This window comes from Eurytemora carolleeae, unplaced genomic scaffold, assembly GCF_000591075.1.
Source record: "Eurytemora carolleeae unplaced genomic scaffold, Eaff_2.0 scaffold383, whole genome shotgun sequence".
Taxonomy (NCBI): domain Eukaryota; kingdom Metazoa; phylum Arthropoda; class Copepoda; order Calanoida; family Temoridae; genus Eurytemora; species Eurytemora carolleeae.
The window spans coordinates 229649-246988 of NW_019396487.1; the positions used below are offsets into that span (position 1 = coordinate 229649).

The 17340-nt window shown below is 33.2% G+C and overlaps 2 protein-coding genes and 1 long non-coding RNA gene across 3 annotated transcripts; all 3 read left to right on the forward strand.

Annotated features, from left to right (window-relative positions):
- Window positions 1-1589: 1589 nt before the first annotated feature.
- LOC111704204 (UPF0692 protein C19orf54 homolog) lies at window positions 1590-9697 on the forward strand. Its single transcript, XM_023476358.1, has 9 exons — window positions 1590-1807; window positions 1912-1997; window positions 2060-2115; window positions 2916-3026; window positions 5525-5569; window positions 6030-6098; window positions 8185-8251; window positions 9102-9371; window positions 9573-9697. Exons 1-9 carry the CDS (start codon window positions 1608-1610, stop codon window positions 9680-9682), a joined length of 1014 nt encoding a protein of 337 aa, XP_023332126.1. The 5' UTR covers window positions 1590-1607; the 3' UTR covers window positions 9683-9697.
- Window positions 9698-12336: 2639 nt separating this feature from the next.
- On the forward strand, window positions 12337-15813 carry LOC111704172 (methylcytosine dioxygenase TET1). The gene is made up of 4 exons (XM_023476325.1): window positions 12337-12498; window positions 13611-13723; window positions 14154-14234; window positions 14425-15813. Exons 2-4 carry the CDS (start codon window positions 13634-13636, stop codon window positions 14890-14892), a joined length of 639 nt encoding a protein of 212 aa, XP_023332093.1. The 5' UTR covers window positions 12337-12498; window positions 13611-13633; the 3' UTR covers window positions 14893-15813.
- Window positions 15814-16142: 329 nt separating this feature from the next.
- On the forward strand, window positions 16143-17340 carry LOC111704176 (uncharacterized). Its single transcript, XR_002765774.1, has 2 exons — window positions 16143-16693; window positions 16832-17340. It is a non-coding gene; the product is annotated as an uncharacterized LOC111704176 (long non-coding RNA).

The following is a 17340-nucleotide window of genomic DNA, read 5'->3' on the forward strand; positions in this document are numbered from 1 at the left end:
GTTTAGTGTAGTGGGCAATGGTTGAGATTTAATTTTTTTCTTTTTGGTTTTCCATAGAAGTTTTAAGTTCTAATGCTTTTTGCTTATTTGAACTGTTTTTCTTATTTGAAAGCTAAGTTTTGGTTAAAATTGAACTTAATTGTTCTGTTCATTTGAACTACTTTTTTCTCATTTGAACTATTAAATGCTTCAATCAAACTATTTTTTGGTCATTTGAATTATTTTTATGTCCATATGTGAACTAAATTTTTTATCACAAACTATTTGTGATGATTGTTTGATCTATCTTTTCATGGAAATTTTAAACTGCATATTTAATAATTCAAATGAAGAATAAATAATGTTTTGTTTGATCTACATGAAATGTCGTCATTATCAGTAGTTAGAATGAACAATAGTTAAAACGATCAATAGTTCAAATGATCAACAGATCAAACGGCAGTATAGTTTAAATGCGGATCCACTCATGTAGAAGAATTATTGGACCCCCGCCCAACCTTTCATGATATTGTACATGATATGTTGACCATGTCATATTTGGACGCATTGTCCGGCCCCATAGCTGGGTCTGTATTAGAGTACGATTTGGAACCCCGCCCCCTCCCCCTCCTAATAATTTTATACGTGACATCGAATGGAATTAAATTTTACAATATAATGTTTATTTATTATTATTTCATGGTTAGGTTAGGTAAATTCAATATTTGGTTCGGGCTCTGCGACTATGGAAGGCTGGGAGACTGAGCCTCAGGGATAGGAGATTCAGCGCCACGGCTAGGGCATATGACCAATTATATACGTGTTACATATGAGATGTATGCAAGTACTAAATTGATATGAGAAGGGAGGGAGGTCCGAAAATCGTACAATAGGAAATTACCCCCTAGCCTGTCCTAGCCGCAGTGGCCGGTCCAGAAAGTGTCTTAACCAAGTATAACACTAAACAAATATGTATTTCATATAAATTTTTTCGTGAAGGGGGGCGGGGTGCCAATAGCCTTTCTCTAAGACAATTTAAGGTTCGAACGCTGGGGTTGGGATAGGCTAGTGGACCGAGTGCTGCAGCTAGTGGACTATGCGCTGCTAAGCTAAGTAGTGAGATATGTGTTACAAGTGAAGAAGGCCAACCCAAAAATTTCCCGGCCGGCAGCGGCCAATCTGTGTTACTCGCGAGCTAGTTCCAGCCGCGACGCTCGGCCCCCTAGTCATTCCTAGCCACAGCGCTTGGCACAGAAAATGTCTAAACCTAACCTTGTAGAACTACTGTCAATTGAACAAGACAAGTTACTGTAGAAAACTGTATTTCATATAATATACAATGTGTTTATATAGTAAGGTGGATTGTTCTAGAATCAGGCTTGGACGATAAATTGTTGTGGTTGGCCTTCCTCCCCTCGTGTTACACATGAAATATACGTACACATCTGAAAGTGCCAATATTATAAAAATAAATCATGATCCAATAAATATGAGAAATGGGGGGGGGTATGAAATAACTTGATATCATGATGGAAAACTTCACGTTTTTGGTTGGTTGACCATTTGGTCAGTCCTTAGTTATGTGAAAATAAATAAGTTTATTTCAGATAAAGTATTTTTTTGATATCATGATTCCGCCCCCACCTCCTCCTCTTCCTTCTTCAAATTCAAATCTTGATGTGCACCCTCCGTCAATTCCTCCTTCCCCTCCCATTCCTCCTTCCCCTCCCATTCCTAGTCCATCTTACCTTCCTCCCATTCCTCCAGCTCCACAAAGTACACTAGTTTCTCTTTCTGTAGCTTCGAAAATATCTCCAGCAAAATTAAGGTATTAAAAAATATGATTCAGTCCAGATATATGGAGTTATAAATACTTCTGTTTTACATTATTATTATGAACTTCTAAACCTTACTTATGTAAAAATGATTTAGAGGACGCAGAAATGACGAAGAAGTTGAAGAGGATCCAAAGTCAGTTATTCTTGAGGCCATTAAGAGGCTGAACAACTTTTTTCCAGGTAAAAATCTGATTCAAACTACAATTAAAATTGAAGAATTGACATTATATTTTTATTTCTAGAGTATGCGTCATGTATGTTTCAAGTTTTTAACCAAAACGCCCCTGCTTTACTTCAGGTTATAATTATTTAAATATTAATGATGATCTGGGAAGAAATCAATTTGACATTTAAAGGAACGTTTACTGTTCCATTAAAGAAAGAGTAAACGTTACTTGTTACTTGTTCCCCCCCCCCAAAAAAAAAAAATTATTAACCATTAAAAATTGTTTTGTTTTTTTTAAATTTGGATAAATTAAACCTGAAAATAAATTTCTGCTATGCTCAAACATCCCCACCTTCTAGGGAAAAAAAATATTTTAAAGGGATGGGGGAAAATGATTTTAAGTAAATATTCACCCCTGGAAGCACTGGAACGAGCGTTTTACTGTGTGTATGGCTGCCAGGATGAATAATATCTGATTAGGAAGTAGCACAGTGTAGCCTGGTTACTTTGTGTATGGCTGTTAATAGGAAAGACTAATAATATCTGATTAGGAAGAACCACAGTGTGGTCTGGTTACTTTGTGTTTGGTTGCTAATAATGAAAGAATGATAATATCTGATTAGGAAGGACCACAGTGTGGCCTGGTTACTCTGTGTATGGCTGCTAATAATGAAAGATTGAAAATATCTGATTAGGAAGGACCACAGTGTGGCCAGAGCTAAAAACTTTTGAATGGTGGATATCGGGATTAAGGTTTGATCCACTCTTTTTGTTTTTCTTAATCTCGAGATTAAATAATGCGTGTTCTCCTCATGTTATTAATCTCCAGATTAATTAACAGATTGGGATTAAGGATATTTCATTCTAAAGTTTTCAGCTCTGGTTACTTTGTGTATGGCTGTTAGGAGGAAAAACTAATAATATCTGATTAGGAAGGACCACAGTGTGGCCTGGTTGCGCTGTGTATGGCTGCAAGAATGAAAGGGCTGAAATTAAACCCTGCTGTATTACTCCAGAAAGCTAAGGACAAAGGCTACACAAAGGTTAGTTATAGATATTTAATATAATTTGTTTTTTTAAAAAGGTTATTTATTTTTTATTGGTTTTTCCTGTCATTAAATCCTGACTTCTGATCTCATTAATCCCTTACTTTGAATCTAACTAAATTCTAACCTTTGACCTCACAAAATATTTGAAATGATATAATCCAAATATTTTTCTTTTATCCAAAAAAAAATTCGTCTTTTGAACTTCTTAAAAATATCACTTTCACCTCATGAAGCCTGACTCAAAAATCAAAAACCCTGAATTTCGACTTCGAGAAAACCTCCCTTAGGGGTGTTCAGTTTTAGGGTCACTTTTGGTACAGACATGCAAGGTCGCTAAAAGAGTTTCAAAAATAGTTCTAAAAAAAATTTAAATTTTTTAGGTTGCACTAATCGATTGAAATTTCAACATATTGTGTTTTTTTTCCAGAATATATGCCCGTAGTTTAGATATCGACATGTTTAGAATGTTTATAATACATACCAAAAAAAATTTTAACTTGAACGGTGTGTGCCAAATGTGTTTTTAAACTATGGATAAAAATCTCAAATCAATTTATCAATCAATATGTCTACAATAAAGTTCTAAAATTTTCTAAAATAAAGTCGTCCAAATGAAGTTCAACTTTTTAACTTCATTCCGAATTATATCAGATTGATTGTTGGTTTAGTTGACAATCAAAATTTATCCTTTCATCTTAACTAAGTGAACTATTTTCGTTTAATTTTCACAAACAAGGTGTCATTGAAACGCTAATAATTTCAGTTATTTCCCTGTGAAAATGTTTTCCTTTCTATTTCTCATAATTTTTCTGTTAGCACTTAGTAATTTTTTTTTACCATATTTAGATCAAATATTTTTAATGAAAACGCGAGCTGTGTAATGTACTGATATACCGGCATTTCAGCAGGAAGGTCCTATCTCTTTCTCTCTCTCTGGTATGATACCTGTCCCCAAGGTGGCCCCTACAGCTGTTGCTATGGGGCGAGATAAACACAACCTTTAGTTAACATACTTGACAATGAGTTTTACTCATTGAGTTCTGGGATTATATAGGGAGTGTTTATAAGCTGGTGTAGAGGTGGAGCTAAAACTGTGGTTCAGAGAAGGTATTGAGTACTTCAATTTCTCAAAATTGCAAGCTCCATGGTCTCAGTCCTTAAGAACCCGAAGGAGAAGGAGGAAAAGGATAAAGAGGAGAACATGTGAAAACACAAACCACAATGTCACCGCTCCGTTGGAGGAGAGGTCCATGAGAGCCCCCCAGTCCGAGGAGAGGTCCGTGAGAGCCCCCACCAGTCCTATATCTAAATCTGATCCATTACCCCCGTCAAATATGGATAACCCTATGTTTGGATATTGCGAGGACAAGAAGTGCCGGTTATGTCCAGTTATATCAACTGAAAAAGTGGGAAACTACTATGCATGTTTTACAAATAGTTCATTAAAGTGCTGTTGTCAGGCTCTACACTGGCATTCTAAAACGAAAATCTGCCTGACATATAATGATATACAAAATCTATAGAAAAAGAAAATGTACTAAATCCTTTTAATTGATAAAAATAGTGAAAAAGTTTAAAAACCAAACATAAAATATATATGTAATCGTACAAATCTTAATCAATAATGTATGCATTCAACTTTTTACTGAATTAAAATATTTAGATTTTAAAAAGATATATAAAAAATAGCTAATTTTTTCGACTGAACAAAGTTCACATAGAATATGTCGGTACCATAGCTTTATTTTTTTATTTTTTTAAATGCCATTTTATTTTTTGATTGCTCTAGCTCAAAAACTAATTATCTATTATCCAAAATTTTACCTTAAAAAGAAACCTCAGATCATCAGTTTACTTTTTTATTCTTCAAGAAAATCTGTCAAGTTTTTCATAGTAATCTAAGAACAATTGAAAATAATTGAAAATATTAAAAACTTGAAAACACCGGGCAATCTTTTAGTATACTCAAAGAAGTTATTGTAACATAAAAAGTGTGAGGCCCAGAAAGAAGGGCGTTTACTCAAACTAAAGAATTATGGTTCAATATGATCGGAATGGGATTAGGGATTTCCTTATTCTTAAATAATCTTCCTTTTTTTTAAATGCAGTCATTTCCTAAATATGAATCACTAATCTGACCTCAATGCAAAATTTCAGAAAATGGCTCCAAAAATGAAGGCATTAATCCACCCTGAAAATTTGTGACAGTTGATTGGAAATGTGCCGATTTTTGAAAATATTCCTAGAGTTAATCACTAATCTGACCTTCATGCTAAATCTCAATAAAATAGCGCTTTAAATGAAGGCGTGAATCCACCTCGAAAATTTGTGTAATTTGAGGGAAAATGTGCCCATTACCCTTTCAAGCGATTGGTGCAACCTATAATAAATTTAAAAACTCAAATAAAATTTTGCAACTTTTTAGCGACCTTGTTTGTCTATACCAAAAGTGACCCTAAAAATGAACACCCCTAAGGTACTCCCTGTTTCAGCAAGGGGAAATGTTTAGTGCGGCCAACCTTTTGGAGCTTACCCAGGTACAGAATGGATATTACATTAAGAGTTCTTTTTTATAATAAATAATAGATATCAAATGACGCCCCCACCCAACCACCCCACTCTTCTCCAAGAATATTATTTTCAATGATGTGAGATTTTCATGAATTTTGGGTGGATTGTAGTATTACACTTTAAGGTGTATGTGAAATTTTTTAATTCGGTATATTCCTAGAGAAAATGGATCTTACAGAAAGTGTCTTAACTTAACCTAATCCGTGGCTGCAGCGCTCGGCCCCATAGCCTGTCCTAGCCTCAGCGCTCGGCCCAGAAATTGTCTTAACCTAACCTAACCTTAAATAATACAAAATAACTTAAAATTCAAGGTCATGTACAAAATTGATAGGAGGTGGGGGTGGCCGCGGGGGGGGGGGTCCAAAAATCGTTCTTTAGGACAGACCCTTTAATTCATCCGTTTCAACATAATTTTTATTATTCAAGGAAGAACTCAATGTTGTATGTAGTTTACAGGACTCAAATATACTACTGGAAGAGCAAAATCTAATTCAGGTCATTTTGATTCTAGATTTTAACTTAAACACTTTTTATTTGTTGGACAATATTTTTGAAAAATATTAATACTCACACTCTAGAAGTGATAGAAAATAAATATTTCTTTCAAATTTTTGTAAACCGTGTTGAGTTCACACTGTTTATGTGAATCCTAGCGGTACCGTTATACATCGGGCATAGTCGTTTTGCTTGAGAGGTTCACTTGCAATTTTGCTTGCAGTCTCTATATTGTCATGGTTATTGTTAATAATAACCTGTTTTATACGTTTTAAAGAAACAAAAGGGAAATTTAAAAAAGGTAAAATATGGCCAATAAAGAGGAGAGTTGATATAACTAATTCAGGGTCTCTTGGTTCTATTTAATTTTCAGCGTCGGAACACTAGAAGTGCATATTGCATAACTATATATTTAACCAATGTATATGCGCCACCCCGTACATAAAAATAATCAAGTTTTGTCTTTAGTTTTAAAGTTTATTTCTTGATCATCAACAAAGATGTGAGGCTGAAATATAAACATTATAAGCATGATATATTTATAAAATGTTATGAATGGCAAAATGCTGTGACTATACAAAGTTATTTGACAGAACACATTAAGTCTAATATTTCAAAATGGGATTTCTGGTGAGATGTTATGACCAGATAAAAGTTTTAGATGGGGCGGAACGGTGCTCCCTGCGGCTGGCGGCTGTCTGGGGGGTCCACATTGGGGCCTCTTTCAGATTTCACTTGCTTATGAATCCTTATAGGAGATCTTTATAAAAGCTTAAATCATCTGTTTCAAAGGCACATGAGAATATTTTACGAAATACAACGGCATCACAAGCTTTCTAATAAAATCTTACATTTGATGGTGGTTTGTTGGGATTTATCATGGTTCTCTAATATATAGTTCTCCGTGTATACAGTAAACTTTCCTGCGAATGACTCTAAGCAAGTAGTTTTCATTGTGTATATTTCAGAGTTGATGTAGATTAGGTGTGAGATATTACCTTTCAAGTGTGTCCTGTGAACACTGCAATTCTTCCTTGATTCCGTGTATATAGATCAGGATATTCCTGAATTAGGTTAAAGTCGGTCTGAAACAATCTTATTCTTCAAAGAATAGTTATTAAAATATCAGGAGTAATATTCACCTTCAGGAATTGATCTAGGCACAATTACTCTAGAGCACAATAGTAGTTTTGAAGAAACATACAGTCGTTCTCGAATTCTTACAGCCTACATAGGAGTTATTGTTAATCCAACGTTTAATTCAAGTTAGATTTAAGCAATACCTGGGAGGTTTTCCAGACTAATTGTGTGCTGTAGATCACGGTGAGATCCCTCGTGATCACCGTGAGATCTATGTTAAAAAGCTGGGAGCGTAGATGGGTGAACATGAGATGTAGGATAAAATTTTTCATTAAACTGTAGATAGGAAGCTGTGGTAAAGATTTCTCGTATCAATCCTTTTCTGCATCTAAAGATCAATCAATTGAAATCACGTTTCAACGTTAATTATCTTTCTTCAATACTTTCTGTTTATTAACCTGCTTGTGCGTGCTTGTGAGACAACCCTATAGCCTCTTTTGGAGTCTCAAGAACTCCGGTTTAAACTGATCAACTCTTGACGATCAACTGGATCAAGCAACTGCAACTCAATTTATGAACTAGTATTTTATTTGATCTTTGCTTGAAGTTTTGATAACTGATATGTACCTTGAATGTTTTTGAATAACGGATCACTTCTTTAGATAGGATTAGGGAGTCTTAATGATCTTGATCTCCCATGATGACGATCATTAAATTCAATTGAAAGCTTGGAATTAAATATTACATGTTTTCAGGTTTAAAACATAATGTGCCAATATTAGTTTTCATTTCAAAACTTGATAAAAATCCGGTTTACATGTTATCTTAGTTTTAAATACAGGTTAAAATTACATTTTGATATAACTCAAAGATCGACAAGATAAAAGAAATGTTTTCGATTATTTAATTATATTCCATATATAGTTCTTGAGTGGAACACTTTTTTCCATTTTTTTTAGTCTGTAAATTGTCCTAAAATAATAGTTTAAATTTTACACTAATTTAGCTGTTGATGGCTGGCTCCGTTTTTCTGGTTCCGTATGATTGTGATTTTAACCACGGACCTTGCTTAGGTATTAAACTTTGACGGGTTTTTAACTAACCCTTTATTTTATACAATTAATAATGATATTATTAAAGGGAGTGACCGGCAATGTATGATAGTTGAACTGAGAATGTAGCATTGTGGAGTAATTTTTTTGAATTCATTTAAGACATACAAAACGTGCTAATGATGTATAATTACTGAGTTTAAGCGAAAAGTCGACGTTCAAAATCATCTATTTGGGTGGTTACGTTCTGAAAATCGATTTTTTAAAAATTATTAAACAACGTTGACAAAAATGTTCTTAAAAATCGACCGATAACTAATTAGATGTTTAGGAACATATTTCTCAATAGAAATTTGTCATTAAATCAATGTTAGAATTAATTATTTCTTTTTCATCATTATAATGAATTTCTTCTTATTCACGAATTTGTTCGTAGATTTCTTCAAATGCATCTAAATGTCCTCTTTTAAATAAAAATTCCGGGATATATACGGAAAACGTTTTGTGAACAATGAGTCATTACAGAAACTAATAACTGAATAAGATTAATTATTTTCGATTATAAGAGTCAATTTTTATTTTCTCAACCTGTTCCTAAACAACTCATTAGTTTATCGTAGAAATTTTTGTATATTTTTCGTGGTCGTCTTTGAATAATTTAAATAAACCCGATTCTCAAAATCATCCCTCCAAAATGGGCAATCTATGAGGATTTTAAATATTGCATTTGCACTGTTGCTGAACAAATATACACCGTAAAAACGTCTGATAGGTCTCGAATGAACCCTATAAAAAATTCTCAATAATACTGTAATCTTAATTCAACTACCATACATTGCCTCTCACTCCTTTATAATGTTAAAATTTTCAGCAAGAGGGAATAAAGCGCACTGGTGTTTAATCACAGGGTTCCTTCTTCTCTCAGACTCACCTCAAGGCTTAAATTCGAACCAAAACGGCTCAACTCTGGACTTAAACTCAAATCAAGATCAAAACTCAAGTTTAAATAATCACTTGGATTCATTAAAAAGCCAGAACTCCGCCCAAATAAAGTTTATAGACTCTAATGAGGATCTCTACTCACCTCCGTCTTTCAAGAAACTTCTACTTATTGCAAGACAATCCAAATCCTTAGTTTTAGGTAACTGTCATTTTTCATAATCAGAACTTGCACCCCTGTTACACATTTTAACCAATTTTTAGTAAACATTTTAATTTTTTCAACAAAGTTTTCCCCACAAAACAATTGACACTAAAATTTCAGATGTGTTAAGATTTTGTTGGGAAATATTTACCCCTGTTTAGCTGTAAACAATAACATGTCAATGTTGTTTTTATCCAGGTATGTGGGATAACAGTAAAATAGTTTCTAGCAATAGAAACCTTAAAGAATTTGGAACCACGAGAAATATTCAAGATTATATGGTAAGCAAAGTATTTTTTAAGCAATAATTTGGACAACGTTTTTATTTCATAGTATAAAAATGTTTGCGGGTATTATATTTAAGGTTTTGTTTTAAAACGTAATTTTACGTGATAATTTTTTAGCGAATGCACTTACAACTTCATAAGGAATAGTTGAAAAGGCATGTAGTGTAGGTATATACAGTACATAAGAATCTCGGTATTTGTACAGTCTAGGAGACTACATTTGTTTATTGTTAATTGTTAACTTAAAAATATTAATATGCATGTAATATATTATTTATATATTTAAGTCAACACTATAAGCCAAATTATCATGCAAAGAATATAATTTGATTAAAGTTTACAATAAACTACTCGTTATTCAAGCATAATTATAATTGACGACATTGTTCTGCAATTTCCTTGGCTGTAGTCATGCTGTGTGTTTGTACCAAAAGAGTGTGCGTGTGTAATAACGAACTCGTCTGCAAAGTAAAGCAGTGCGACAGGCTTTCTCATTCCAGACCAGCGCCATTTCCCTTACCTTTATTCTTATTCCCTGGTGGTGAATCTTAGGATCAAGTATTGATATACATCTTATCCTAACATACGGATTTAATTCCTTTTCGATATCCCGATATCCTTTAACTGAGGAATCCAGCATAATTTATCCTCCAATTTATTGAATATTCTTTAGATATCGAGATCAAGTGTTCAAGGGAGGTCCCCCTTAGTTTATATTTCTGTATACGCGCTTGACCTAATATTTAAATATTTCAAGAGTGGCATGCCGCAACGCTGCCCTTTAAATCTCGAACCAAGTATTAATTAGAAAGATATTGTTGGTTTTTAAAAGTTTAAGATTCCTCACAATTTCCTTCATTGTCTCTGAAGCATAAATCTGCAAGTAAATCACCATTAAAAGTAATCAATTTTTATCTAAAATTGAAAATTTTCTATCTTGAAAAGTGTTATGATTCTCACTATTTCCATCTTTGTCTCAGAAGCATATAAATCCGCAAGTAACTTGAAGAAAGAAATCACAGTTGAAAGTAATCAATCTTCGTTCACGGTTGAAAGGGTACAATTGTAAATCTTACATGCCAACCTATAAAAAGACAATCACTTGAAATGACGTGTTCAGTCCCTTTAATTTTCTGCTGTTTTACTTCCTTTCTTCAAAACTATTTTAATAGAAATTTCTAGTTCGCCACGTTTGCATGTTAGTTGAACGAGGGAAGGAGTGCAGAGCATCCATGAGCCCCGCAAACTGACCTCCGGAGCCTCCTGATTTGCAGAATGGCCTCCAAGCTAACTCTTATCCAATCTAAATCGTCTCCAAGCCTCATGCTACGTCTGCCAGGGTATCCAACTCCGTCTCCACGTCCAACAATCCGATATCCAATAACAAATATTTGGCTTTTACATCCACCAAAAGCCTTTTTTCACAAAGTCTTAACATGACCATAAAGTTTTTAATGGTACATAACAGTTTGTATTAAAAAGTCTACGTTTACCGAGATTTAAACTTCTTATATTTTGTTTTTCTAAATTTCACAAATTCTTAAACTGGTGCAGAACTATTGCAGCTTTATATAAAGAAAGACAAATTTTATATCATTTCATATATTAATCTTATTAGACTACCACCCAATCACAATACATAATAGTTTTTGAGAAATACTTAAAGGAGGCGTTGCATCTATGACATTTTTTAAGATCTCAATAAATAATGGTGTTAGCCGGTCCTACTTTTGCATGTATACTCATCTGATGAGGTAGGAACAGGATATGATGTCAAATCTTCAATATCTCCGTTCGGAGACCGGAGATATAGGATGAGGTACCTCCGTCGGCTTTGATATTTTTTATCTCCGGCACCTTTGAACTTGCAAAGCCCAAATTCAAAACAGTTAGTTACACCTTAGGACCTATATAAGTTAATAAAAAATTTAAATTTTTTTTTCGATTCTATCATGAACTGCATTTTTTCACTTTTTTATTATGTCTTTTTTGGGGACTTTGAATCAAAAATAACGAAATAAAAAGGGTAATGAAAATGTTTTCTATCTAATATGAATCTAGTTTAGGAAAGGAAGTTTCCAAAAAAAGTGATTTTACCCCCTACAGGGTGTCTCAAAAATATTTTCCACTCATTTCTGAAAAAGATTCATAATAGTTGAGGAAACATTATCAGTACCCTTTTTCTTTCGTTATTTTTGACCTGAAGTCCCCCTAAAAAAAAAACATTTTAAAAAATGAAGAAATGAACTTTTTGTCATCGCATGGTAAATTCGAAAACAATTTTTTTTATTAAACTATAAAGGTCCTAAGGTGCAACTGTTTTGAATTTGTGCTCTGTAAGTTCATTGGGGACGGAGATAAAAAATCGGAGCCTATATCTCCAGTCTCCAAACAGATATATTGAAGATTTAACGTCATATCCTGTTCCTAGAGCATCAGATGAGGTATACATGCAAAAGTAGAACCGGCTTACACCATTATTGACAGTAAAACTAATAGAATTTTTTTTAAATCAGTGGAAAATATTTTTAGATCACCCTGTGGGGGGTAGAATGCATTTTTTTAAACCTCCTTTTTCTTAAAAAGATTAATAATAGTTAAGGAAATATTTTAAGTACCCTTTTTTCGTTATTTTTGATTGGAAGTCCCCTAAAAATGACATTTAAAAAAAATGAAAAAATGCAGTTTTTTGACACCCTGTCTTCACATAATAGAATCGAAGAAATTTTTTTTTATTTTTTCATTAAACTATATAGGTCCTAAAGTGTAACTGTTTAGAATTTGAGCTCTGTCAGTTCTTAGGTGCCGGAGATAAAAAAAAATCGGAGTCGACGGAGGTACTTTTTCCTATATCTCAAACGGAGATATTGAAGATTTGACGTTTATAGAGGTCAAAATAAAGTTTAATGACCCCCGATTTCAGACTCCAAAACTCACCTTGTTTAAAGTTTAGTGTCAATAAGTGTCCAATTGGTATAAAATCTTGAACATTTTTTAAAAGAGCGCGCGCGCACCTTTTCTCAAAACTGAAAATATTGAGTTCAACGAGGGTGAGGGGTAGCTGCTCCCAGGATTTCGGAGTGCTCCCAGGATTTTGGAGTGCTCCCAGGATTTTGGAGTTGCTCCCATGGTTTTGGAGTTGCTCCCAGGATTTTGGAGTTGCTCCCAGGGTTTTGGAGTTGCTCCCAAGGTTTTAGAGTTGCTCCCAGGGTTTTGGAGTTGCTCCCAGAGTTTTGGAGTTGCTCCCAGGATTTTGTAGTTGCTCCCAGGGTTTTGGAGTGCTCCCAGGATTTTGGAGTGGCTCCCAGGATTTTGGAGTTGCTCCCAGGGTTTTGGAGTGCTCCCAGGGTTTTGGAGTTGCTCCTAGGGTTTTGGAGTAAAATGAGAAAATTTATCCGACCTTTTATGATATGTCCTTTAAAAAATGGTATTTTAAAGAGGGAAAATCACAAATTTCAGTCCAAGCAGCCTGTTGCGATCGTAAAGTTTTGATTATCCAAACTGACGACATTTGTTTTAGTTAATACGTTAAAGATTAAAGATTTTTAGCTAGATACATAAAGGTTTCATTTGACTTGGTCTAAAAAATATCAACATATTCATGAGTTATCTTATTTCCAATTTTTTTTTCAGAAAAATCCTATTTTCGCTTTAAAATCTCTAATTGATTGGTGCAATTTAAAAATGCGTTTGTACTCAACTGTCACAAAAAAAGTTGTTCTAAGTTAAATTTAGATCATTCTGAGAGCAACTCCAGAGCAGCCACCTCTCCTTAGTTCAACGTATAGTTTAGAGTTCACAATTCTCAATTTATAACATCATTTATAAAAACTTACAATGCCTTTAAGAACCACTGTGGGTTTAAGGGACAAAAGTTAAACGCATAAAAATCAAAAACATCTTTTTGTTAAGAATAATTTAAACAGATTGTAATGTATTATTTTATCAGAACCCAATCCTGGTGGTGAACCTATGGTTTGGGAAGAACAGCTTCACTGTCTTCCTCTTTATCTCCCCTATAGCACAGAAGGGATAGAAGTTCTACAGAATTTTGAAAAGAAGGTAGATAATTAATAATTATTTACGGGGAAAAAAACATTTTGATATATTATTTTTCGGGAATTTTACTATTTTATTACTGAATTGAGAAAAATAATAAATTTCAAAGGTAAAGAAAATAATTTTAGGGAAAGTGAAAGGGAAAAAATTTGTGAAAATTTGCAAATCCTATAATTACTTTTATTATTTATATTTATTTTATTTTTCATAAAATGCTCAATGTTATATATTTAAAAGAACAACAAAATGCTAAATTATATTGGTCGCATTTTGATTTTTAAAATAAAATACAAAAGATTGGGGAAGCGTCAAACTATTTTAAACTAGAAAAACACTAACAACAGCATTAACTTTCAAAGAAAATTTTTATATTTTTTGAACTAGGGTTGAGTAATCATAACTTGGTGATAACATTAAAACAAAACTTTTTTAGGTAGCGGTTGGTGTCAAGATGAAAAGCTCTAACACAAAGAGTAGTCAACCTCAGTCCTCAGCACAGCAGGAGAGTGTGAAGGTTAAGATTTAGATTAATTATTACTGGGTACAAACGTGCGCCAAACCATGTAAAGCTCTTGGTTCAAACCTTAAACTGTAAGATAAAAAAATCTAGAATCCCTTCTTTCTTTAGTCCAAATCACGGGGCATTTATTTGGAATATAAGAAAAAAGTAATTCGCATGTGTAGAAATAAATTTTTTTTTGCAGATTTATAGATTTGACTGTCACGAAGTATTTGAAAGCCCTGAGACTGGTGGTGTTGCTTTCTCCCTGCCTCATGGCAGCCTGCTCTTAGAAGTAGCAAAGCACGAGGTGCACGCTACCACAGCTCTTCAGACTCCAAACAGATTAAACCCTACCAGGATTGGCTTAGTATTCTATCAACATGCTAATCTCCATCTTCACAAGCACGGGAATTATGTTCATGTTGATAAGCAGATGAAAAGCCAATACAAGAATTATGCTGATTGGTTGGCAGGGAAGTTCGTTCCAGTTAGTTCTCAGCTAGACACACTCACAGCTGCGGGGTTTGTTTTCCCGAAGAATACTCGACTGAACAGTAGAAAAGGGAAGAAAGTAACTGAGCAGAACCGATTCAATCATCAGGAGTTTCCCGGATTTACTCCAGGAAGAAGGGTTAATGGTGTTTTTACACCAATTAAAAGCTCACTGTAAATGGACTATACTGCTGCTCAATGGATTACTGGAATAGTTTTCAAGTTATTTTCTCAAGCTAAAGAAGTTTCTCCTAATATCTAGATTGCATAGTTTTGAGCAGAGGTTGAGTTGAGTCTTCATATCAATCCTCGTCATATAAATATACTCCTTGAACACTGGTATTCTATGTAAACCTACTCTGTGAACTTGATATACCTGAATCTCGTAAAACATAAAGACAATATTAATTTTATTGTTAAGTAAATTTGGAGTATGTTGAATTTTAATTTTTTTCCGCTAATCGTGGTGGGGATTGATTCTAAAATATATATAGAGTATAGACCCCTGTTACACTCTGTGAAATTTATAACATTTAATGCTAACTAGAATTTGTGGGAAGTATTTAGATATGCAAAAAGACCTGTGATGTCCATCTAGTTTAAAGAGTTCTAACTATTTTTGTCAGAAAATCAAGTTTTAATCTGTGATAAATGTGCCATATTTTTGAATTGTGATTTAATTTACCAAAGAAAATTAAAACTGGAGTGCCTTTAAATAAAAAGTTTTAAAGAGTTTATATATAATATATACAGATTTTGATATCCATGTTTTTCTCTTTGACACTTGATTATTTTCCAGCGTGGGATCTTTTACAATAACTTCATGCCACAGAAACAATGGGGGAATTTTCAAAACTTGGCATTTATTAGTAGAAAAACGAAAATATATTTAACATGGAGGGTCCCCTGAAAATTATATATTTTATTTTCAGAAGAATGATTTAGTTTATTGAAGTGATTAATGGCTGTGAAGTGAATACACTGGAATATCCAGAACAACAAGACATTGTCATCAGATAAGAAATTCAGTAGTTTGTGGAATAATTTCTCAAAAGATCTAAAGACTAGTCTAATCAAAATACATAAAAAAGAATCATAATTTGCATTCAACCCTATTCTTCCAGATTCAACCAGATAATTTCTCATTTTAAAAAACTATTCCTCAATCAACTACAGAGGCGCAATTAATACCCCGCCCCNAAAACCAACAATTTTCTTAAATCATACATTTAATAATGTGCTCATTCTTTAGTCATAATTCAATTACATTCACTTCGTTTATTCATTTATACAAGCCAGTACTTCACTCCTACATTTAATTCATCAATTCATTAATTTTCTTATTCAATTAATCTATTGATCATTTAAGCATTCCCTATTTCATACATTTATTCATTCATTCAATTTATTTTTCCATTCAATTGTGCATCTATTCATTTATTTAACTATTTGTCTATTCAATAGCTCATTTATTCATTAACTTGAAATTTTATTTAATCACCTATCCAATCCATGATTCATCAACCTATCTGTTGATTTATTCATATATTGGTTTATTCATGGACTCATTTATTCATTTATCCATTTATTCAACCATTCATTAATTCATTAAGTTCAAAATACCATTTAATCACTTATTTATCAACCTCCCACTTGATTTATTCATCTATTGGTTTATATTTATCTTATTTAACTACTCGTCTAACTGTTAATTTATTCATTTATTGGTTCATTTGTTTTCTTTTTCTATATATTTAACCCTTTAATCAGTTATTCATACATTTCTCTAGATCTATTCATCAATACATTTATTTATTCATTGATCTGCTGCTTCATTAATTCATTTTACCCTTTATTTAGTTGTTTATACATTTCTACAGATATATTCATTAATTCATTAAATCCAGGAAGTATCACGTAAGAACTATAGGAGAACCAAGCACAGGTTCAGAGGACCAGACTATACATCAAGTAAACAAGTAAGTATATAATTTTAGATTTAGAAAACGCACCCTGAACTGGTCTGATTATTTAGGGACTGGGAAGCCTTTTCCGATTTAATTAATTTAGCTATTTTTGATTTGATTTAATCTTTTTCTTATATCTCCTTAATTTAGGATGGAGCAGAGTATGGTGGGCAGTCTGACCACAGATGATGAGGCTATCACCGTCCACCATTCCAAATTCTCCAGCTACGAAGAGTAGAATCTCAAATAGTTTTTTGACCAAATCAATAATTTTATTGGAGACCCCAAGCTTTTCATCGGAGACTCCTGATTTACATGGACACACATTGACTGTCACCAAAAGCGTTTAAGCTTTTCATCGGAGACCTTTTATAAAAAAATGAAGGTTATTCTTTTGAAATATATCGTCTCCAGTGTAAATCTATAGGGTCTCTGATGAAAATCTGAGAGGGTCTCTGATGAAAATCTGGGAGGGTCTCCGATGAAAACATCTAGCTCCTCACTGAAAATTTGAGGTCTTGAATATTAGGTAGTATTCCAATGATGATGAGTTCCTTTCAAAATGATAGAAATTTGGATTTTGATACTAAAAGGTCATTGATTAAATCTTATAAAAGTGTAAACTAGGTTCATTTTTACGAAAATTTACATATATTTCA

Excerpts from the sequence above, each read along its gene's own strand:
- LOC111704204 (XM_023476358.1), top strand. The coding sequence starts at position 1,608 with ATGATTCCGCCCCCACCTCCTCCTCTTCCTTCTTCAAATTCAAATCTT. Across the intron at positions 1,998-2,059 it reads GCTGAACAACTTTTTTCCAG|AGTATGCGTCATGTATGTTT; the intron begins GTAAAAATCTGA and ends TTTTATTTCTAG. Across the intron at positions 8,252-9,101 it reads TAACCACGGACCTTGCTTAG|CAAGAGGGAATAAAGCGCAC; the intron begins GTATTAAACTTT and ends TAAAATTTTCAG.
- LOC111704172 (XM_023476325.1), top strand. The coding sequence starts at position 13,634 with ATGGTTTGGGAAGAACAGCTTCACTGTCTTCCTCTTTATCTCCCCTAT. Across the intron at positions 13,724-14,153 it reads TACAGAATTTTGAAAAGAAG|GTAGCGGTTGGTGTCAAGAT; the intron begins GTAGATAATTAA and ends AAACTTTTTTAG. Across the intron at positions 14,235-14,424 it reads CACAGCAGGAGAGTGTGAAG|ATTTATAGATTTGACTGTCA; the intron begins GTTAAGATTTAG and ends TTTTTTTTGCAG.